This window comes from Triturus cristatus, chromosome 9, assembly GCF_964204655.1.
Source record: "Triturus cristatus chromosome 9, aTriCri1.1, whole genome shotgun sequence".
In the NCBI taxonomy this organism is placed as follows: Eukaryota; Metazoa; Chordata; class Amphibia; order Caudata; family Salamandridae; genus Triturus; species Triturus cristatus.
Window position 1 is genome coordinate 762,477,969 of NC_140592.1, and position 23,517 is coordinate 762,501,485.

At 46.7% G+C, this 23,517-nt stretch overlaps 1 protein-coding gene across 2 annotated transcripts in view; it reads left to right on the top strand.

The window, feature by feature from the left end:
- Nucleotides 1-23,517, top strand: part of LOC146798800 (uncharacterized) — a 209,232-nt gene that overhangs the window by 153,661 nt on the left and 32,054 nt on the right. For both annotated transcript variants that reach the window (XM_085626100.1, XM_085626099.1), the window contains exon 9: nucleotides 12,365-12,457. In XM_085626100.1, coding sequence (XP_085482226.1) covers nucleotides 12,365-12,457 — 93 coding nt within the window. The remainder of the gene's footprint in view (nucleotides 1-12,364; nucleotides 12,458-23,517) is intronic.

A 23,517-nucleotide genomic window follows, 5' to 3' on the forward strand; every position in this document is an offset into this window, starting at 1 on the left:
ACATATGACAAAGGCACACAATAAAAAACATGATAAAATATGCAACATTAAATACATAAAAAAAATGTTAAAACAAACAAAAAACATCCGCAATATAAAACATTGAAAACTTCAGCTTGAAGGGGACAAATGTGCATTAATCATATTTCAGCGGCATATGGGAAAGCCAAGACCATTAGACCATCTAGTAAGAAGGACCGCATCATTCGCCTATAATAGTGCGCGCACAGCCTTCTGCCCAACGTGCGGTACGTCCGCCTCAGCAGATACTAATGTTCTTTCCAGGTCATTGATGAAGAGTAGGAAAAGAATGGGTGCTAGAACCCAGCCCTGGCGGACCCCTCAATTCACCCTAAAATATTGGGTACATTCACCCGCATCCCCAAGTCTTACAGATGCCGTAAGATCCTTGCATCAAAATCTTAGAAAAGAGACCAACCCTGCGTCGAGACCCATGCTCTCTAGGATAGCCTACAACTTAGAGCTACTGACACAATCGAAGGCACTCGATAAATCCATGAATGCCAGATGTGTAGAGGAGCCCTTGACATATTTATATTTAGCCACAATAAGATGAAGATTGAAGCATTGTTCTGTAGTATAGTCCTGAGCCCTTCCTAAACCCATATTGTACCTGGGAGAGAGCATTGCTCTTATTTATCCAGGTAAGGAGAAGTTCCAAGATGACTCGCCCAATAACTTTGGCCATTGAATCCAGAAGGGATATGGACTATAACACTTTAGGCCGTGGGCTTTGCCTTTTTTTTAAAATAGTGACAATACTTGACGTGCGCCAAGACGAAGCCACTCGAGCACAGCATACATCATTAAATATACAGATGAGCATGGTGGACCAGAACCCTGGGTCATCCCTAAGATCCAAAGTCAAGTGATACACCATCGGGCCCGGAGCCTTTTTGCTGCGACTATTGAGGATAGCTTTAAACACCGCTTCCTCCCTAAATGAAAGATTGGCACAGGAGGAACTAGCCATCTGCTTTACTTCACTTTGCCCACTACTAGGTGAGTAGACAGAATAGAAGTGCGCTAACCAGGCCTCTGCCGTAATGTGGACGGTAACTTTGTTGGTGGACATGGAAGGAGATAAAACTGACCAGCCTTTCAAAGGTCTGAGAGTCTTTCTGCTGACAAGCACCAACTATAGCCTCCCATTTCTCTTACTTTATGACACACTTTATTTTCTTCAAAGCCAGGGTGTAAACCTTTCTACTGGATGCAATTGCAAGCTGGTCTCTGGGGGACTGCTTTAACGCCCCACGCAGATTTACATTTGCAACTCTACAGTCTTTATCAAACCAAGATTCTGCATGGGTAGGGGCCCAGGCTATATGTCTTGTCTGCTGCCATTTAATCTGTGATGAATAGGCAGCAAAGTGATTTAGTATAAAACTGGAATGTCGGACTTCAAGTTGCAACCGTTCTCCAGTGCCAGACAATGACCTGGGACATGATTAGCTTCATATTGGCAAAACGCCATACCAACCTGCGCCCTTTGTGGTTAGTCATTGGCTAGAGCTGGACTTTGCATGTTAGCACTTAAAGAGGGGCGCAATTTGCACAGCAATAGGGTTGTGGTTGCTAAATACCAAAGCGAGGACCCCACTCCCCTTAATCGGGGGAAAAAACTTTTAGGAATGGAAGACGTAATCTATGTTGACCCGGAGCCCCTCTCAATAAAAGTTTGAATGACTGAGGTGGAAGGACTCTGGCCACATTTACTAAGTCGCAATCGACCAACATCGAAGGGATCAAAAAGTTGTTGGTGATAAAGGAGGCAAAAAACCTTTCTTGGCATTAAAATTGCCTGCCAAAAGCAAGTTAAAAGGACTTTTGGTCCGTGCCTCCTTTTCAGCAAGAAAATAAATTAGAGAAAACAGGAGCTGCCCTTACATGAGAAGTTATTATTATAAAAATTTACCATGTATACCCTATATTTCCCTTCCCACTAAAGGTTAAACGCCTGGACCTCACCCTGTTCTGTGGCAATGGGTGAAATTGGACAGCCAATATTGACTTCAAACCAGGCTACCAGCCTTCCTTTAGCATGGCCAGCGGGTGAGGATAGTTCAGGGAGGCAACAACACATGTATCCATTGCATACCACCCCGGTCACCTCCCACATTTCCTCCATAAATGCTATATCGTAGTCTAAGATGAGGGATTGACAAATTTCAATTTGATCTTTTGAGGTCAGACCAGCCATGTTCCAGCAGAGGAAGTTAATATATGAACAATACGCTGCTCCATCAGTTCCGGACGCACCCACCTAGATTGCCCTTCACAGGACTTTAAGTAGCAATCTAGGACAGGTTTCACACCCGGAAAATCAGGATTTATTAGCAACGGGAGAGTAGCCAAATACATCCTAGCTGTATCCCGATGGAGGCTCCACAGTCCCTAGCTCCGGCACGACCACTCTCCATACCATGCTGTCGATCATTATCTTCCAGCCCTGCAAGGGCCGCAAATCTGTCATGCAGAGGTAGTAATGGATGCAAGAGGGCCTGGTAGATACATGACTAAATGCCAATAGCCCAACGGGCCTAAAAGTGGGTGATGCCAAATGCCTGTAACAAAACGAAGGCTCTCTTTGGAAAAGTCCCAATGGCCACACACATTTATATTCAGCCAATGTATGACTTTGTTCATAAGTCCCCCTCGTTGTTTCTGAATGATCAACTGGTGGGCTGGATGCATTTGCTAGCACAATTATGTATGGGCATGATTCTGGAGGAAGGCCAATCACAGGTAGGGGGTCCGAACTAGGATATCTGCTTTCAATCCGCTTAATAAGAGATGCTTAACCCTCCTCGCTCTGCAGCACCCTGCTCAGAGCTGGTCTGGTGACCGCATCCAGGGGCTGGCTATTGACGTCTATTCTGACCATAGGGTTAGGCACCTGGCAGGACGTTATTGGTGGTGCAGTATTGGGTGGAAAGTCGGACTCCGCTATTATATCACACTGGGATTTCCGGGTGCAAACAGGGGCCCTGCTATCGGCCAACTTTGCCAGTTAGGCTTAAAGGAGGCAAGTTGGTCATAAACTGGTTGTAATTTGGCGTCCAACAGTTCACATGCGTGTTTGCTCATACTGTGTCATAAGTCGGCCAGTGGAGCAAGCACGTTCGCAGGCACAGACTCTGCACCAGCCCTCCTACATGTTGCCGGTTTGACCTTGGGATCTGCGGGTTTGGATTTCAGGGCTTTTTCCTGCATTTGGCAGTTGGTTCGATATCTAGTTGTGGATCAGGAGAGCAAATTATATTGATAGATTCCTTATCTAGTGCTTCTCCGCCCACCCCACCCAACAAACTGCTGCAAGTAGGTCCCTTATCTGGAGTGCACAGGTTAACAATCTCTCCCACAGTTGCTTTCGGTGCATAAGCTGGGAGTGCCCCAGGGAATGAGGCTCAAGACTACAAGGCAAAATAGGGTGAATATCTTGGTAAAGAAGTGGGATTGCATCAAACTCCTCAGAGGCGAGCGAAAGGTGACGCTCTGCCAGTTTTATTTCATTTAATACTAAGTCCACTGCCCCCATCAGAAAATTGTCAATGGTGGAGCGGGAATGCGGGGGTGGGCAGCTGGAACCCCAGAAGCATCTTCCTTTTGCCTATGCTAATGCAAACAATGAAGCCTCAACAAATAGAACACCAACGCACCAAAGGAGGAGACTTAATTATATACACATTAAATGGGTAAGAGCCCGCCTCAAAATGACAGGGTGCAGAGTTGAGAGGGCAAGAAAGGTGCCCCAGCCCAGCCTATTTTAGACTATGACGGGCCCGTCTTGACCTGCTCTTCGCCCGCGCGCACATCCGGGCCCGTCCCACACCACAGGTTTCAGGCGCTTTTAAGTGTGGTTTCTAGCAGACGGCCCCTCCTATTCCATGGTGTGGTGGAGGACGTACTCCCACCCCACCTGGGCTAAAGTTATGATGCGGGCAAAGCTTACTCACAGACTGGCCTAGGAAGGCATCAAGCGCTGCAGGAGGTGTGGGGTGCTTTTAAGCGCATTTTCCGCCAGCTGGTCCCTCCGACACCATGGTGTGCTGGGGGCGCAGTCCCACCCAGCTGGGCCAAAGTTATAATGCAGGCAAAGAAGGCTCACAGACCTGCTTAGGAAAGCGTCCGTAAAAAGTTAAAATGTAATAAAAATATTAATAGTGCACATTCTCTCCAGTTTCGCTTGAATCATTCCTCATTGTCTGGCTGGAAGTACACGACCCTTACGAATTACCTAAAAAGCCCGGAGCTCTCTAATAACGTTTATTTGGTAATACATTCATGTCATCGAAAACTGCCCAAACTTCAGTCAGTATGGTGAATGTACAGCACTTCCCTAGAGGCCACTGTTGCTCAGATTTCTACCATACATTGTGTATGGGAGGGAGTCTCATGAAAGCCTTGCTCTGCTCACTTCAGACAAGTGCTCATTTCGCTCTCGTTTTCAAATCAAGTTTCCTCTCGACTTCTCCTTCTAGTGAATATTGTTTTGGGATTTCTTTTGGTATTGAAGAAATCAATTTTTACTTTGGCTTAATCATTCAAAGAAAAGAAGTCCATGGTCCTGCCTTGTGCCATTTATGGGTTAAAGATTATTTTTGATGGCCCTGCAAATGTCTTTATAGTCTCTGCCACAAAGCATTAGCCAAAGGAGTGCTTGATATGCCAAATTTTTTTAATAGAGACATGGAAGCAGGGAAAGGCATCACTATTTTACCTTAAAACAACCTCTGATAATGGTCCCCTTTTCAGGCCATTACGTCTGACGGTGTCCCCATTGCATTCTTTGAGACGGCAAAACAAATGTGTAAGTTTAACAAGTAAAGTGCCAAATAGAAACAGCTTCTACTGAGGACCAGCCTTCCACACCCTTAGAAACACCTTCTAATGTGGCTAAAATTCAGAACAAGCCTCCTAAACCTACAACCGAGAAGTTCTAAGGATCTCCTGTAAACTAGAGTCATTGAGCCAATGGCTTAAGACAGTCCGCTCCTACTGTCTGCTTTCACCTCTGCACCATCGCTGCTTTATCATCTACCCTGATGCTGCCGAACATGCACTGGTTAGTTCCTTTCTTGTTGACATTTATACTGTTTTGTTGATGACTTATTTACCCCAGCCAAATCAGTGACGATTACATTTTGTTTTTTTTAAAACTGGTACGTAAATAGATTGCCTCTTTACATGGAGAGGCAGTGCCTCTGCTACCTGTGTACACATCCCCACGCACATGCATGCTGATCCTGATTGAGGGGGACAATAATAAAACAATTCGCCAACACAGCCAGAGCTGAAGAGCCTATCTCCCAATCAGCAGGAGACACTGGCCAGACTTCTTAGGAATGCAGTGTTGCCTGGATTGGGCAGCTGGCTGTGGCTTCCTCAGAGCACACACACATTCTATAGGTGGCATGGGTGGAGATGTAATCAGACCAGCTTGTGCAGGACTCAGAGTGTCTCAGGCAGCTGTATGACGAGCAAAAGAGGTGAAGCGCCTGCGTCGACTGAGAACAGTAAGGGGAGCTGAGCAGGAGCGGTAGAGCCACACGCTGCCTGCCAAAGATGGTGACTTTCAAAGTAAGACTGGGAGTAGAAAGCCCACTGTTGAGGTAACGGTGGGGAGTTAAAATGAAGCACTCCCGGTGTTGAGGCCCAGGCATCCACCCAGCAGAGAGACTAGTTCTTCAATTTAAAGTAAAAAGGGAAATACATTTTCCCTGTTATTAGAAGAGGAGAGCACCACTAGGGTACAGACTCCCAAAGGAATTGAAGTGCTCTATGGATGAGGTTGAAAATGAGGAAGCCCGTTATAGCTTGCAGTCTGGTTGTTGAATCCCCTTGACCTGTGACAAATTTACTGTATGCACTACTTTGAATTTCTCACTCCAGTTTATAATTGTCAAAAACTATACAAGGGAAAGCCATCTACATATACTTTCTGGGATGGTGGCCAATATTCGCATACTTTAAGAGGCTGCTGGGCTGTAATTAGAGCATTATGGAAAAGACCCCACTTGTGTTAGAGAACAATAGTCACAGTCCAGTTAAATCATACCACTGGGAGAACAGCCCTCAGTCTTCACATAGGGAAGAACACTGTCAGTGAGAGCCATCTGGTGATAGAGAATCTAAACTGCCCTCATTTGCTTTACCCAAAGGGTGACATAAGGGATGGAAGAGGAAGGGGGTCTAGATTAGCAAATAATAAAAAGAGCACTAATAATAAAGAGCCTGTGAATGATATGCTAGCAGACAAAGCAGCCAAGAAAGCAAAGAAGAACCTGGACCTTGGTCGCCAGGGGTCTCCAAGGAAAAAGGTACAGAAACACAGCTAACTACAACAAATCCTAATGGAGGTAAGGATGGAAATCCTCGCCATCAGGGCTATTTAAAAGTCCTGCCTCCACAAACTGGAAGGACTTAGGAAGGCTTAGTAATAGGGTCAGTGACCTGGAAAGAGAGGTGGACGACCATTCCAAGAACACCATCAACAAGGACCCTAATTGCATCTCTTGAGAGAGAAGTACTAGAAAATGGATCTAGACACAACAACATCTGAATTAGGGGTCTACTGAGTGCCAAAAGTGATGATATCCAGTCATCTGTTCATACATGTTTTCATTTCATTATGGGCAGACACGAGGATTCTCCCATTAAACTCTATTGGGCGCATATATAGATGGTAGAGAATACGCAACAATGACATAAAAATGTCCTTTTACTGTCAGTAGATGCTGAAAAAAGACTTCACAGATTCAATTGAACCTACCACAAACACAAAATAGCCTCACTGAGATCCGGACCACAATTTATTATGGGGATCTTGCTAGTAAAACCACTAGGCAAACATCAGGGTAAACAGTTTACCATTCAAGGATAGTTTAATCCGGAGCGGGACCAGGCATGGTTGCCCTCCTATTTCATCTTTTATTTGAACGCCCTCTTTCTGGAAAAGTATACCCCAAAAAATAATATAGGAATGAGATTTGAAGGCAATGTCTTAAAATGCACTGTGTTTGCTGGTGACATCATGGCCTCCTTTATGGACCTGGCACACATGTAATGTAGAAGCTCTCACACTAAAAAGCCCTGCAGAGCAGTTAACAACATATAATGCAAACCTTACTATTAGGTGGGTGTCTACATGGTTTGCTACCTGGGAATTCAGATTGCACAATTGATAGGACAAATTGCAGCTCAAAACCACTTCTGTTTCTTGAAGGAACTACAGAACCCTCTGAAAACTTGACATATGGGGAGTCTTCTCACACAAAAAGAAGTAGGAGTGAAAAGATTGCTTATAGAGTTATATATGGCAAAGTCAACATGTTTGGAAAACTGCCCTCACCCACACAAATGTGGCATGCTTCATCATTGGGCTGCTAAACACACCCCTGCGCAGACCAATGCATGAGGTGGAGCAATAAGATGGGGGAAACCATACAAACACATAGGAGAGTAGGGATCAAGTGAAGAGTAAGTGCAGAAAGGGATGTTAAAACTAACTCAGGGATATCCAATTCCCTATTTAAGCCTGAACTCCCTGGCCAGGATTAAAAAGGTCTAACAACCTAGAGGATAATGGTGAACAGGGTAGATTATGAACCATGTTTCCCCTCCTCTCTGCAGATAAGTCAACATGTTTCAGCCGGCTGTTGTGTCTTCCCAGGCTTTCTTCAGGACTGCTAGATCCCTGTGATCCTGCCCTCCTTTCCTACCTTAATAAGAGGATCGAGGACTGACCCTATACTCGCATATGTGTCTTGTATTCACACCTCGAATTTACTCTGCAAGTAAGAACCATACAACAAAGTGAAAGAAATGTGTGCAAGAAATCATACTTATATGTGCATGATTTCATAAAAACATGCTACTCTGCCACTCTAAACTTAATCAGTGCGTACATCTCATTACATACTCATTTAATTGCTGTTTGTCGGGACAGTGTCTCCACAAAACGTTTAATCAAGTTAGTAAGTTTAAAATTCATGAAATTACAAATCGATACTCTGAATACACTACCACACCAGAACACCCCACAGGGCGTATCGTTTTCCCCAGAGAAATGAAGTGAAACCAGCCAATCTCACTGAGTTTCACAGCAGTATGTGCTCGAAAAGGTGTCAGAGTGAGGAAGGCCCCCGGTAGTCACACACTAATTTAAACTACATTTAAAATAAGTGGATAATTCATGAGACCTTGGAGACAGACACAAATAAATATATAAAGTCAACTATGTAAGTCCTTCGTCATCCAACATTAACGCATTTGTTGTTAACTCCCGGCATATGGGAGACATCCATAGCTCTAACCGTGCCTCATTGCACCATGCAACATCTAATAGCTAGTGAATGCTGGGAAAACGTGCCAAAGCTTAGATCTTTAACAGAGCCAGCTCGTTGCCTCTGTTTTGGTCGTAGCCTCCCGGTGTTACCAGCTTACTTCATCAAGGTGAGCCTGCCTCTGTATCAATGTGTCTCCGTGCACCATGCAGTTTCCAAATAAATGGTCGGAATCTCCTTTCATGGTGTCTTTGCTTCACGTCACATGATCGCAGAAGTGGTCACGTGGTGCGGGAATTGCCGTGTTGGAGGCTAGAATGCAGGAGTCTGCAACATGAAGGGGGAGTGTTAGACCTTCCTGTCCGACCGGATCTTGACATCCGTATGGGGAGTCTCACATGGCTTGACTGGGTAATGGCAGTGAGAATGACCATAGTGCAAAGGATTCTTTGTCTATTCCAGACCATAACACTGTTGATTTCTCACTCATTAATCTGGCTGTTAGAAACCACAGTCAGTCAGTCAGAAAACTTTATTTTGCCAACACAATGTAGGCATAAAAAGTATACTACGTATAAAAAATAAAAAAAAAATCACATTACAACACACATAGAAAAGATCATTACTTTAAAAATACAGATACAAATTCATGATCATTTACACAATAATAAAATCATTTCATTTTGTAGGAATATAATTTCAGATGGTTATTGATCTCTTTTTTTAGTGCCAATAATAAAAAAGATGCTAAAGAGAAACAGATAAAATGATCAGGTAGTAGCTGAAGATAATAAAGTGCTACGCGACACTGTTTAAAATTCATTTTTCGCATAATAGGGATAATGAAAAGTTTCCTTTCATTATAATAAAATTTACAGAAAAACAAAAAATGTATATCATCCTGCATAGATTGATTATCACAGGTACAAAATGGGAGTTCAGAGACGACATAAACATTGCGAGGAGTACCCAGCATTAACGGAATATAATTTAATCGAAACCTCACCAAGACATAACTATGTTGCAGATTTGTAACGAAAGTTAGATATGTTCTATTTGAGTTTGTTAATTCTATGGTAGGGCACGCCAGGTAAGATTTAACTGTTGGGACATTAATATTTTTAATCTCCCTTCTTATCTGACGATTCGAAAGCAGTCGATCTTTTAGGTCAATTTTGGATATAGAACTGCAGTTAGAAGGTTCCAAAAAGAGGTAATGAAGCCCAGCCACCGTCAATGTTATTTTGACATAAGTTAGCCAAGCAATATTACCTACTCCATCTAGTTTCAGGACATCTTTGATAATCTCTCTTGTCGAGGCAAGGGACTACTTTCACCATATTGAGTGCCACATTAGGATAGGGGCCATTGCAATTGTATCAGTTATATAAGGGGCACTTAGTTCCATGTGACACTTGTAGTTGGCACATGACTGTGGTAATGAAAGGATCCTTTTTAGGAAATTTATCTTCAATAATCTGCAGTTTTGTACAGTCTTTCATGCCCCAGACAGCTGCCCCATAGGTGGCGGTAGATATAGTCTTGGCTTGGTACACTGTTTTTATTAGATCTATTGGTTTTAAACAATTTATTTTTATAAACTTAGTTAGAGCCCCAATGTTTTTTTCCATCTGAGTTCCTCTATTAGGCATCATCTTTTGCCATTTTGTTTGAGAATCAAACATAATCCCTAAATACTTAAAAGAATCGACAACCCCCATTTTTCCCTCTTCAGTAGTGATTTGCGGATAATTACAATATTTTGAGCCTGCTACTAAAATAAATGACTTTGAGTAATTCACTTCTTCATGCTTAAATTACAATTAATTGTGTATAATCCTGGACTAGACAACGCAGTGCATTCCTAGTACGAGATAAGAGTACAGCGTTGTCTGCATATAATACAATTGGCACTTATAAGGGATATCTGGTGGAGAGCCCAACAATGCAGATTCTACACAGTTAGTATAGAGTGCGAATAGGAAGGGGGCAAGAACGCACCCCTGCCTCACGCCTCTTGCAATTTTAAATGGCCTTGTGCACTCACCTTTCCTCCCAGAGTGAACACAGGCTGAAGCATCTGTATACAGGTCATGAATAATATTAATAATCTTCAGGTCAATACCCATCTCCTCCATGATCTGCCACAGCCTAGGCTGTGCCACGCAGTCAAAGCTGCAGACCGATCCATGAAGGCTAAATGGAGATGACCTTTTTTTGCAGCCGTGTATTTTGCCATAATTAGGCTCAGGTTCAGACACTGATCTACTGTGCCTTTCCCTTTTCTAAAGCCAAATTGGCATGGGATAATAATATTCTTTTCCAGTGCCCAGTCCTCTAGTCTGTTTAAGATCATTCTGCCCATTAGAAACCACGAAACCACAGTCTTGTTAGAAGACAGAAACCCCCCAGAATATCATCCAAATTACTTTACCTTTTGATGTGAAAAGGAGGGCAGGCTCTCCCAAATTTATTTTCCTACCATCGGGCAAACCAGTTACAATTATTTTTTGGTTGTATGGAGTGATGCTTTATGGACCATAGGAGAGCCGGTGTCTCATTCCAGTCAGTTCCGTGGTTAGCCAGAAAGCATAGAAACTGGGGCCTTAACTAGCCACTGCTGACTAGAGCGATGGTGGCAGTCAATTTCCGTTTATTCCTTCCCCCTTTTCACCGAAATGCTATAACCTGGACCTTACACCAGGTGTCTTAGGAGGAGGGTTTCAACTATAGCTAGATAAAAATGCCTTCTGCTGGGTTCAGTGTTTAAAATACAGGGCAGAAATGCATTTGTATTAGTAAAAAATGAATTTGCTACTTAATGGGGCAGCACTCTTCCATGCATCCAACAGTAAAAAGCTATGGCTCCTTCAGAGCTTTGAGAAATGGGCTATGGAGTGGGTGACCATGACAAACACCTCATTGCTTCAACAGCAACACCCTTCAGGGAGATTGTGGGCCAGAAAAGGTGGGAGAGGAAGTTGGGATGGGAACTCAGGGAGCAGGAATGGGAAATGGTGTCTAAGAGATCTGGTAAATAGGAATGTAACAGGGAGGCGAAACTATCTGTACAATTATCATGTATTGGTACTTCAAACCTGAGAACCTCTCTGCATTTAATAAAGAGATTAAAGACATGCTGGTGGAGTTGTGGAGCAATGCGATAACTTCTGTTAACAAATTGCTCCACAGCTCTTTCAGGAAAGCAACAAAAGCCTGTCCTCTCCTAAAGGAGACTTCACACTCTGAACAACAGAGTCTGCTGTCCCACTCCTCATCCCCACTATCTACCAAATGGCAGAGCTAAGGAATCCGCAGCCCCTCGCAGCTAAAGTATGCAATCTGATTAAAAAAAAAGAGAGCTCAGTCACCTGTTTCACAACTTGAGTCTAGGTTACCTTGCTCCAGTTTAAGAAATGTCTGGGGAAACAACTTCACCTTTATCTTGTGCACATGGCCTTAAATACGGTGATCCATTCACACACCATGACTACACATACGTGCACTTGAATAACCTGCACTGGAGTGTTAACACTAGGACCTACATTGGCACATAGAGGTGACACTTTACTCATGGGGACATTAGGTCTCCACTCATGTGACCCAGATAAAAAGGTCTGGCCACAACGTCTGATCCAAAAATTATTGTATGCTGCCACTGCCCCTCTCCATGCTAAACCCATGACAGGGACAGTAGTCCACTGTTCAACAAAATGGGGGCCTTCCTGTGTGTGCTCCTCCAGTCCCTGGAACTCCCTAATGTCAAAGGACAGTTATAACCTTCATGCATATACTAGATTAGTGTGAGGCTGAAGCCAAAATTAAAAACCAGGTTACCAAATACTCTCAGTTGGGCACTCTAGGCAAGGGAACTCGGCTGTGTACCATGCAGAGGAAATTTCCATCCTAAGAAACAGTGAAGCCTTTCTCTGTCATATTTTTATTCTCTCCAGCTGTACCACTCTAGAAAGATGTTAATAAATGTATTATAGGACACATCCACAAATTACATTGCTTTATGAGAATCTTATGCTTCTCTTTTTTTCTGACTCCAGATACTATGGAATCTATCCTTATTACACAATTTGAAGAGTTTGTGCCACCTAATGGCAATCATCAGAGAGAATGTTTGGAAGACTCTGGTTCGGGTGAGTAAAAAATAATCTTTTACTACCATAGCATATATCATTTGACGATTGGGAGACCATGTAGGAAGAGAGATGGCCCACTTTGGTACTCAGAAGAACTATGACAAAATCAGCATCTTACCTCGAAATTATCTATCGAAAGGAACAAACATCCAAGTGACTGCAAAGCTTTAGGTTGCTAGAAATGCTTGTCCTTGTAAGGAAAATGTTACTTCTCCTGTAAGCATCTGTTCGTTACATTTAGCGCTGTAGATTCACATGCTCTGCATACTCCGGCCGAATAGTGTTGGACTCTGACGTGCACAACTTGTTTTTCTTTAAATAATTCTTTTGAATCACAAGGTATAGTGACTCCTCCTATGACTGGTAATGCTCATGGTCATTGGCTCCATTGTTAGATTGTCTTCCCTCACAGCGGGTGAAGTTTGAGATGGAACATAAAGTGACAGAGGACGACCATGCAAGGAAAGTAGAATAGTAAAGAAAAGCATCTGTAACAACTGAAGGCTTCGAGGTAGAAAGGTGGGCACCTGTGAATCTGCAGCTCTACATGCCATGAACAGATGATTACAGGGTAAGTAACATTTTCCGTTTGTGGCGTTTGTAGCTGTAGAGACACATGCTCTGCATAGACCATAAAGCTGTTCTCCCCTGTGCAGTAGCTAGCCAGAGGATGTTGCAGAGGATTGAAAAAGTGCATGTGGTACAACTTGACCCACTTGAACTTATTGATGTGCTAGGACATCCACACAGTGTTTGGTGAATGTGTGTGGTGTCGACCGGACCGGGTAGCTGCCTTACAGATGTCGGCTATTGGGAAGTTAACCAGAAAGGCCATGGAGGCTACTCTTTTGCATGTAGAATGTGGCCCAGGTGACGAAGGGAACTGCCTTTTGGCCTTGGTGTTACAGGTTTGAATGCACTTTGACTGGCCAGTTAGCTACCCCTGCTTTCAAAATGACACTACCTTTTTGCAGTTTAGTGTAGGCAACAAATAAATGCTGAGTTTTACTAAAATGATTTTGTCCTATCAGTGTAGGACATGAGGGCCCTATTTAGGTCTCGCGCCTAGCGTTGCAATGCGTAGCACTGCTCGCGCAGCGAGACTTCATGTAGGGGCTTTCAGAAATCGCTTCAGTTGCTCGCACCTGCTGCGTGTGTTCTTTTACTTTTGTCCCAGGCTATTGGCCTTTGCGTGCGTCTTTTTAACAAAGACAGCACGCAATTGGCCAAAGGCGGTCGCATTGCTCCGCCCATGGCCTATTGGTGTCGGTTACCCGCAGGCCCGACATCTGTTTGCAATTATCGTGCACAGAGGCGTGCGTGATAATAGGAAACCGATGTCTCGGTGTGGTGCGCGCGCACCACTCGTTTAAAAAGTTATCGCCTACTTCCTTGTTTTTCTCTAGCCGTCTTCACTCCTCTCTGGTTCTCTATCTTGTCACTCTGCTCTCTTTCTATCCTTTATCTCACTTTATCCATATATACATTTGTTTCTTCTCTGCCCGCTCTGTCTTCCCTTATCTCTGCTCCTATTTAATTTCTCGCTACTCCCACCCCTGCTCTCCCGGCCCCTTTCTCTTGCAGAAGAGGACGCGTCGTACTTCCAGCTGAGTAGCTGACCGATGTATTTGTTCACGGTTTTGTAAAGCGCTGCGTGGACTGCAGCTTTATTGTGCTATCGTTGTTTTTTAACTCCCCACCCCTCTGTATTTGTTCACGGTTTTGTAAAGCGCTGCGTGGTCGCAGCTTCATTGCGCTATCGTTGTTTTCTAATCCTCCACCCCTCTTTGCAACAGTTATTCATAACGTGTTACCTGTGCAGCGTGTAGTTTTCAGAGTATAAAGCACACACATCGGCCCTGCAGCTCAACAGTTTGAAGAGGGCCAACACCACGCCCGAGTGAACGTTGGAACTCTCCTCCCCCTCCACTAAAGGTGCATGGCCTCTCCTCCCACCCGCACTTCCCAGTGCTCGGGCTCAGGTGTGCAGGCCACGCTCACGCAGCGTGCAGGAACCTGCTCTGCAGATACCGCAAGCCGTGGACTTGTCCGTGGAATGACAGGGCTGTGGGCAACAAGTGGGGGTGGGGGGTTGGGTGGGTTGGGTGGGTGTGGGCCCCTGACTGCTTATTTTTTATAGATACGTATTCTTTCCCACTTAAAGATTTAAGCCCCCGGATCTCACATTCCACTGTCCCTCCTTTCACCGCCTTCAGGGAGGTGAAATCCGGAGTCACTCGTGCAGCTGCGAGCGTTCACGATCAGAGCGCTTTTAACCAATCCCTGCTCTCCTGAGAAGACTGTTCGGCTCGCGCTGCACTCCATAGTGGAAACCAAAGGAAATGATGGACGGAGTGTTGAACATTGCAAGCACTCACCCCCAGTCAACTGATCTGGGTTTAATCCATCACCGTTCTTTAGCCCACTCTGCCACCCCAGTTCAGACATGGCCATATGCAAATCAGTCTGACCCTGTGCCTCATGGGAACAGTCCAGCCCGAACTGCCAAGCCATGTCTTCCCTGGACCGGAAACAAGCTTCCTAGAACCGGTTTCTGGCATTTCAGCCGTCTTCAGCCAGGCTTGCTTGAATCCAGTGGCAAAGTGAGCAAGGGACTCACGTCCGAGCATACCCTGCCAACTTATGGCAAACAAAGCAAAAACCAAAGGAAATGATGGACGGAGTGTTGAACATTGCAAGCACTCACCCCCAGTCAACTGATCTGGGTTTAATCCATCACCGTTCTTTAGCCCACTCTGCCACCCCAGTTCAGACATGGCCATATGCATCACCACCCCTTTTGTACCGCTATGTTCGCCATAAGTTGGCAGGGTATGCTCAGACGTGAGTCCCTTGCTCACTTTGCCACTGGATTCAAGCAAGCCTGGCTGAAGACGGCTGAAATGCCAGAAACCGGTCTTAGGAAGCTTGTTTCCAGTCCAGGCAAGGCATGGCTTGGCAGTTCGTGCTGGACTGTTCCCATGAGGCACAGGGTCAGACTGATTTGCATATGGCCATGTCTGAACTGGGGTGGCAGAGTGGGCTAAAGAACGGTGATGGATCAAACCCAGATCTGTTGACTGGGTGTGAGTTTTTGATTGGTTCTGATGCTCCGTCCATCACCACCCCCTTTTGTACCGCTTTGTTCGCCATAAGTTGGCAGGGTATGCTCAGACGTGAGTCCCTTGCTCACTTTGCCACTGGATTCAAGCAAGCCTGGCTGAAGACGGCTGAAATGCCAGAAACAGGTCCTAGGAAGCTTGTTTCCGGTCCAGGCAAGGCATGGCTTGGCAGTTCGTGCTGGACTGTTCCCATGAGGCACAGGGTCAGACTGATTTGCATATGGCCATGTCTGAACTGGGGTGGCAGAGTGGGCTAAAGAACGGTGATGGATCAAACCCAGATCTTTTGACTGGGTGTGAGTGTTTGATTGGTTCTGATGCTCCGTCCATCACCACCCCCTTTTGTACCGCTTTGTTCACCATAAGTTGGCAGGGTATGCTCAGACGTGAGTCCCTTGCTCACTTTGCCACTGGATTCAAGCAAGCCTGGCTGAAGACGGCTGAAATGCCAGAAACCGGTCCTAGGAAGCTTGTTTCCGGCCCAGGCAAGGCATGGCTTGGCAGTTCGTGCTGGACTGTTCCCATGAGGCACAGGGTCAGACTGATTTGCATATGACCATGTCTGAACTGGGGTGGCAGAGTGGGCTAAAGAACGGTGATGGATCAAACCCAGATCTGTTGACTGGGTGTGAGTGTTTGATTGGTTCTGATGCTCCGTCCATCACCACCCCCTTTTGTACCGCTTTGTTCGCCATAAGTTGGCCGGGTATGCTCAGACGTGAGTCCCTTGCTCACTTTGCCACTGGATTCAAGCAAGCCTGGCTGGAGACGGCTGAAATGCCAGAAACCGGTCCTAGGAAGCTTGTTTCCGGTCCAGGCAAGGCATGGCTTGGCAGTTCGTGCTGGACTGTTCCCATGAGGCACAGGGTCAGACTGATTTGCATATGACCATGTCTGAACTGGGGTGGCAGAGTGGGCTAAAGAACGGTGATGGATCAAACCCAGATCTGTTGACTGGGTGTGAGTGTTTGATTGGTTCTGATGCTCCGTCCATCACCACCCCCTTTTGTACCGCTTTGTTCGCCATAAGTTGGCAGGGTATGCTCAGACGTGAGTCCCTTGCTCACTTTGCCACTGGATTCAAGCAAGCCTGGCTGGAGACGGCTGAAATGCCAGAAACCGGTCCTAGGAAGCTTGTTTCCGGTCCAGGCAAGGCATGGCTTGGCAGTTCGTGCTGGACTGTTCCCATGAGGCACAGGGTCAGACTGATTTGCATATGGCCATGTCTGAACTGGGGTGGCAGAGTGGGCTAAAGAACGGTGATGGATCAAACCCAGATCTGTTGACTGGGTGTGAGTGTTTGATTGGTTCTGATGCTCCGTCCATCACCACCCCCTTTTGTAGCACTCCATAGTGGGTCAACTTCCTGCGCAGGGGCTGCGAGCGTTTCCTGTGTACTCTAAGGGGTGAATTATGTAACTCGCGCATTTAGATACGTATTCTTTCCCACTTAAAGATTTAGTGAGATGTGTTTAAATTGGGATCAGTCAGCTCATTACAAAAGGGTAGCCGTGGTTACATAAGGCTGATAGGAGCCGCCTCGTCATTAGCAGGCCTCTTTTCTGACCATAGTCTCAGGGTACTAAAACAAGCCGAGCATGAACAAATGTGTATTTAATTATTTATTTATGGGCATTCTGAGCAGGTGCAAAAGCCCTAAATATGTACAAAGAGATGTTTACGGCTTCAAGGCAGAGTGCCTAAGTGAAGGGGGAGACGAGTTAGCGCCTTACAAATGACCTCAAATGAAGAGATGTCTGAGAATGGCTCTAAACCTGAAGTGACGTCAGATTGGTTGGTTATGCGACAGAACGGGTGCGCGCTGAGGGCACTGGGTTCAATGGAGAAACACTTGTGTTATAGCGAAGTTTACATTTATAAAGCGCTTTCCACTCCTGACGATGCGTCAGAGCGCTTTTATGGGTGATAGCGTGCCACCCCTTGGGAAGGCTCGGATGGAGGAGTAGGTTATAGTTGTGATGTGCCCTTCCTGTGTGGGTAGTGGTTTGATGCCCTGCTTTGTCATGCGTTGGCGCTGTACTCTGGCGTGGAGTGATGCGCATGGAGTGACAGACAGCCTAGTGGGCGGCTGAGGCCTGGAGTAGAGGTGGGCGCAGTGTGCCCTACGTGCGATGGGGTGTGCTTGTATGGCAGAGGCTGTCGCTGCAGACGTGTGGCTGGGGCGGGGAAAGGACAGTGTGGGGCGTGTGGTGTGTTTACCACCCTTGAGGATGTCTGTTCCACATTCAGGGGGGGGGGGTGTACAGGTTGTCTGTCTGTCCGGGCAGCACCGCTTCACCAACGGCGCAGCTGAGTACCGCACAAACAGCTCCAGAACAGCTCTAGAACCAGGCCAAGATACAGCCGGAGTTTGCAAATTCCACCTAAGGGAGAGTTTTGTGAGCGAAGCACTTCACCAGGTGGGTATTAAAAAATTCAAAAAGTACACCTCCAGCTAAAAAAATTGCCTTCCTCTATGTCTGACTAAATCTTTAATTTAAATCACGAGGTGTTTCATACTTCCAATGTCGATAAATCGACCAGAATCGCGATGTCATACTAACAGCGCCTGCTTTTCACTGCTTCGAAGCCACAAGCCTTTGGCAGTAAGCGATACATAAATACTGCATTTTTACTGACAGCCACCTGACCGTCCAGGGTGGGAGTCGAGCCTTTCTCAATGTTCGTTGTAATATCGGTTTCTCTGACCCAGGCCCCCCCCCACACACACACGACGTGTGGCTGGGGCGGGCAAAGGACAGTGTGGGGCGTGTGGTGTGTTTACCACCCTTGAGGATGTCTGTTCCACATTCGGGGGGGGGGTGGTGTAAAGGTTGGCTGTCCGGGCAGCACCGCTTCACCAACGGCGCAGCTGAATACCGCACAAACAGCTCCAGAACAGCTCTAGAACCAGGCCAAGATACAGCCGGAGTTTGCAAATTCCACCTAAGGGAGAGTTTTGTGAGCGAAGCACTTCACCAGGTGGGTATTAAAAAATTCAAAAAGTACACCTCCGGCTAAAAAAATTGCCTTCCTCTATGTCTGACATAATCCGTAATTTAAATCACCGAGGTGTTTCATACTTCCAATGTCGATAAATCGACCAGAATCGCGATGTCATACTAACAGCGCCTGCTTTTCACTGCTTCGAAGCCACAAGCCTTTGGCAGTAAGCGCTACATAAATACTGCATTTTTACTGACAGGCACAGGACCCTCCAGGGTGGGAGTCGAGCCTTTCTCAATGTTCGTTGTAATATCGGTTTCTCTGACCCAGGCCCCCCACCCCCCCACACACAATCCCAATCCGCCATTTTAGGAGAGCCATGATACAGGCCGCTGGTGATCTCTCACAATCCTGGGCACCCCAGGCACCAGAATGCAGCTTTCAATGCTACTGCCCCTGTCAGAGTGTTGCAGCAGTTATTGACAATGCATGTAGGGCACGCCAGCACCCATGGGTGTGTGTGTGGGTTGGGTGTGTGTGTGTGTGTGTGTGTGTGGGGGGTGGGGGGGTGAGTGGTTGGTTGTGTGGGTGGGTGGTTGTGTGTGTGGGTGGCTGTGTGGGTGGGTGGCTGTGTGGGTGGCTCTGTGTGTGTGTGGGTGGCTGTGTGGGTGGCTCTGTGTGTGTGTGTGTGTGTGTGGGTGTGTGTGTGTGTGTGTGTGTGACTGTGTGGGTGGGTGGCTCTGTGTGTGTGGCTCTGTGTGTGTGTGTGGGGCTCTGTGTGTGTGTGTGGGGGGGTGGGTGGCTCTGTGTGTGTGGGGGTGGGTGGGGGGGTGAGTGGTTGGTTGTGTGGGTGGTTGGTTGTGTGGGTGGTTGTGTGGGTGGGTGGTTGGTTGTGTGGGTGGCTCTGTGTGTGTGTGTGTGGGTGGCTGTGTGTGTGGCTCTGTGTGTGTGTGGGGGGGGGGTGGCTCTGTGTGTGGGGGTGGGTGGCTCTGTGTGTGTGGGGGTGGGTGGCTCTGTGTGTGTGTGTGGGGGTGGGTGGCTCTGTGGGTGGCTGTGTGTGTGTGTGGGTGGGTGGCTCTGTGGGTGGGTGGCTCTGTGGGTGGGTGGCTCTGTGTGTGGGTGGGTGGGTGGGTCTGTGTGGGTGCAAATGCAATAGGTCTCACATTTGAGTGATTAAGCTATTGACATTGTAAATAACAATGCTGATTCTTTAAATGTTTTAAAAACAAAAACAAACAAAAATGATGTCACGAGCAATGCCAATAGCTCTAACTTTAACAATGCCGAGACCATTGCATTGTAAATGCTTGTTTGAAAAGTGCATACAACGGGGCCCCCCTACGCCCGGACCCTGTCAGGAGCTCTAAGGTTTGCCTGTGCACAGTGCCAGGGGAAGGAGAAGAACGAGGGGGACTGGAACAACTCCCCCCCCCCCCCCACCCCCCCGGACTGCAGGGGCTATTGTTACTCAAATACCTCTGGACCCCTTTTAGCAGAAGGCCACAGAACATATGGGAAACTGAGGAGCCCCTCTTCACATTGTGCACAAGAGTTGGACATCATTTTGTGTTACGCCATTACCCGAGTCAAGTGGCGTAGCAAAGCCCCTAGGGACACTAATTAAAGCCCAGGAATCTGTGCCCCCCCCCCCTTCTCTGGTTTGGTAGTAAAAACTGTTATCAATGTTAGCAATTGGGGTCGAATGGGCCTCTCACATCCTTGCGCCTGGCGCCACCGCACCTTCCGCACTATTCACAGATACGACCCGCTGGGAAGAAGGCGTTGTCTTTACATTGTCCCCATTAATTTCTGCCTCACCTGACCCTCTGTCCATCTCGCCTTTGCCACTTTATCTGTACCTCACCCCATCGTACCTTTGCCTCGTCCCTTCCTACTTCTCACCACCGCACCGCCCTTCACATTCACCAAAGTGTATGCTGCTGCCTCGCTTCACTTGTATGTAGATTCACTTCCTACTACCTCAATCACATATTGCATAAGTGCCTCATACCTCTACCTCATTCTCCCTCTCATCTCTGCCTCATTTTCAGGCCTCGCTGAGTCAGCGCGCATGCGCTGCTCGGAGAGACTTTGGTAGGTGAGTTTTCAAAGTGCGAGCGTGGACGTGCGAACCGCCAGCCTTCAGCGCCATCTGTCTTTCCTCTTCCTTGCTCCCTGCCTCCGCCCCTCCCCCCGCCTTCGCGCTTACAAGCATTCAGGATTCTCCCAGTGGGTGCATCTCTGTCAGGCAATATCACGCCCACCTTAAATGTATCTTCCATCGCTGCCTCAACGTGCTTTCTCTTTCCACAAACTCGATGTTTGTGTTCCTTTATTTTGAGATGCTTTTAGTATTACTGTTTTGTGACTTTAGGAACATTAAGGCAATGTTACCGTGAAACTGGACAACGTTCACAGTGTTTATTTCTGATCGCAGCGGCTGCTTCATGTCCGTTGCACCATTCAGGGAGTCCTTTCGTTGGCGCTTTCATGAGGACATGATGAGGAAGCTGGAAACGTTTGGCACATTCTCTTTAAAAGCACAGCATGTTGGCGACTGCTTAGTCGATTAGACCTATGTTGCGCTTTAGATCTCAAAGCGCTATGGTGGGTGCAGCAGTTATAACTCATGAAATATGGGGTGCAACTCGCAAGGAGGGGGCAGGTTTGAGTGCACATTGGTTGCAATCAAACTCTTAAGATGATGGGCTGTGTGTATCCATTATCAGCACTCAGTCTTCGCTAAGTGATCTTGTTTTGTTTTTGTTGTTGTGTCAATGCTTTACTGCGCCCGTTTGACTTACAACGTGCTTTATCTTTCTCCAAACTCGATGTTTGTTTTCCTTTATTTTGAGATGCTTTTAGTATTACTGTCACACACACAATCACACACACAACCACACACACAACCACACACACAACCACACACACAACCACACACACAACCACACACACAACCAACCACACACACACACAACCACACACACACAACCACACACAACCACACACACAACCACACATACAACCACACACAACCACAACTACACACCCACACAACCACACACACAACAACACACAACAACACACACAACCACACACACCACCACACACACCACCACACACCCACACAACCACACACACAACCACACACACACAACCACACACACAACCACACACACACAACCACACACACACAACCACACATACACAACCACACCCACAACCACACCCACACAAACACACACCCACACAACCACACATACACAACCACACACACACAACCACACACACACAACCACACACACACACAACCACACACACACAACCACACACACAACCACACACACACCCTAACCCCCCCCACACACACACACAACCACACACACACGCAACCACACCCACCCCCACACACACACAACCACACACACACACAAACACACACACACACACACACACACAACCACACACACACAACCACACACACACAACCACACACACACACACACAACCACACACACAAAGGGAGAAGACAACTGCAGCAGGACCTTCGGCTCGATCAGGACAACAGAACCTATTGGCTATGCCAATGCTGCTTCTTCCTCTCATCTCAGCCTCGATCTCGCCTCTGCCTCAATCTCCCTCTCACCTCTGGCTCATTCTACCTCACACCTCTGCCCCATCACTGCTCAGCTGTCCACCTCCCTCAGGAAGAATCACAGCCACGTTATTTCCCCCTCACCTCTGCCTCATAATACCACCCTCTCCCCTGCAACCCACCCCTTGCTTCATGTGTTCCCGACTTCCTCTTCCCTCATCGCTTCCCTCCCATTGCAGCCCACTCTGGCTCATCCCTGCCTTTCTCTCACCTCTAATTGCATTTCCCTCCCTTTCCAAAATCGCTCTCTGTCGTTTTCATTGGCCTGACGTCCCTTCTTGTTCGTGTTTCCATTTCCACATAACTGCGCCTCCCTTATCTCTCCCCTCCATCTCGTGTGTCGATTTATCCCCCCTCTCAGTCTCCACGGCTCTCACCTCTGTGGTCTCCTTCCTTGCTTTTCTCTCTCCTGCTTACTACACCTCTCCCTCCTTTCAGACCCCTCTTATGCTCCTCACTCACCCGGGCCCTCGTCCCCATCACTTCCCAGAGTGGATGGCAGGTCAAAGAAGATACCCCGTTAAAACCACAGCTGTTTCATTCCCTACAACCAGCCCCTCACTTTAAAACCTGCATTGGCAATGCAATAGGTCTCGCATTTACGCGAGTTTAAGCTATTGGCATTGTAAATGACAATGCTTTTTATTTCGGTTTTAAAAACGAAAACAAAAATAAAAGGCATTGTTATTTGCAATGTCAATAGCTCAAACTTGCATAAATGCTAGACCTATTGCATTGCAAATGCTTGTTATGTCTAGTGTGTGAAGTGTTCTCTACTACTGAGTACGGGTGTGGGAAGGACACCAGGCGTTCAATTGTCTGATTGAGGTGGAAAGGAGAGACCACCTTGGCCAGGAACTAAGGACTATCGTGTCTGCATGAATCTTAAAAATGGGTTCTTCCAGCATGAGAGCTTGGATCTCACTCACACGCATGGGGAAGTGATTGCGACTTAAAACACTACTTTCCAAGCCAAAAATTGGAGAGGGCAAGCATGAGGGGGCTTAAAGTGGTGGGGGGGGTCCCATGAGCCTAGTGAGGATTACATCGAGGATCCAGGATGAGGGGTATACCCCTCTTAGGTCCTTCCATAAAGTCTTTCATTATGGGTACTCTGAATAGTGACAAGTGTTCTCTGTTCTGTAGTTATGTTACCACCCCAGCTAAATATAAACAAATGGAAGTGTAAGCCAGGCCTGAGCGTTGAAAGGGAAACTGGTAACAGACGATGTTTTGCACTGCTGTCTTGAGCAGATCAATATGTTTAAGTAGGCAGTATTGGATGAACCTTTTCCACTTTGCTGCATACCAGGCTCAAGTAGTGGGATGGCCGA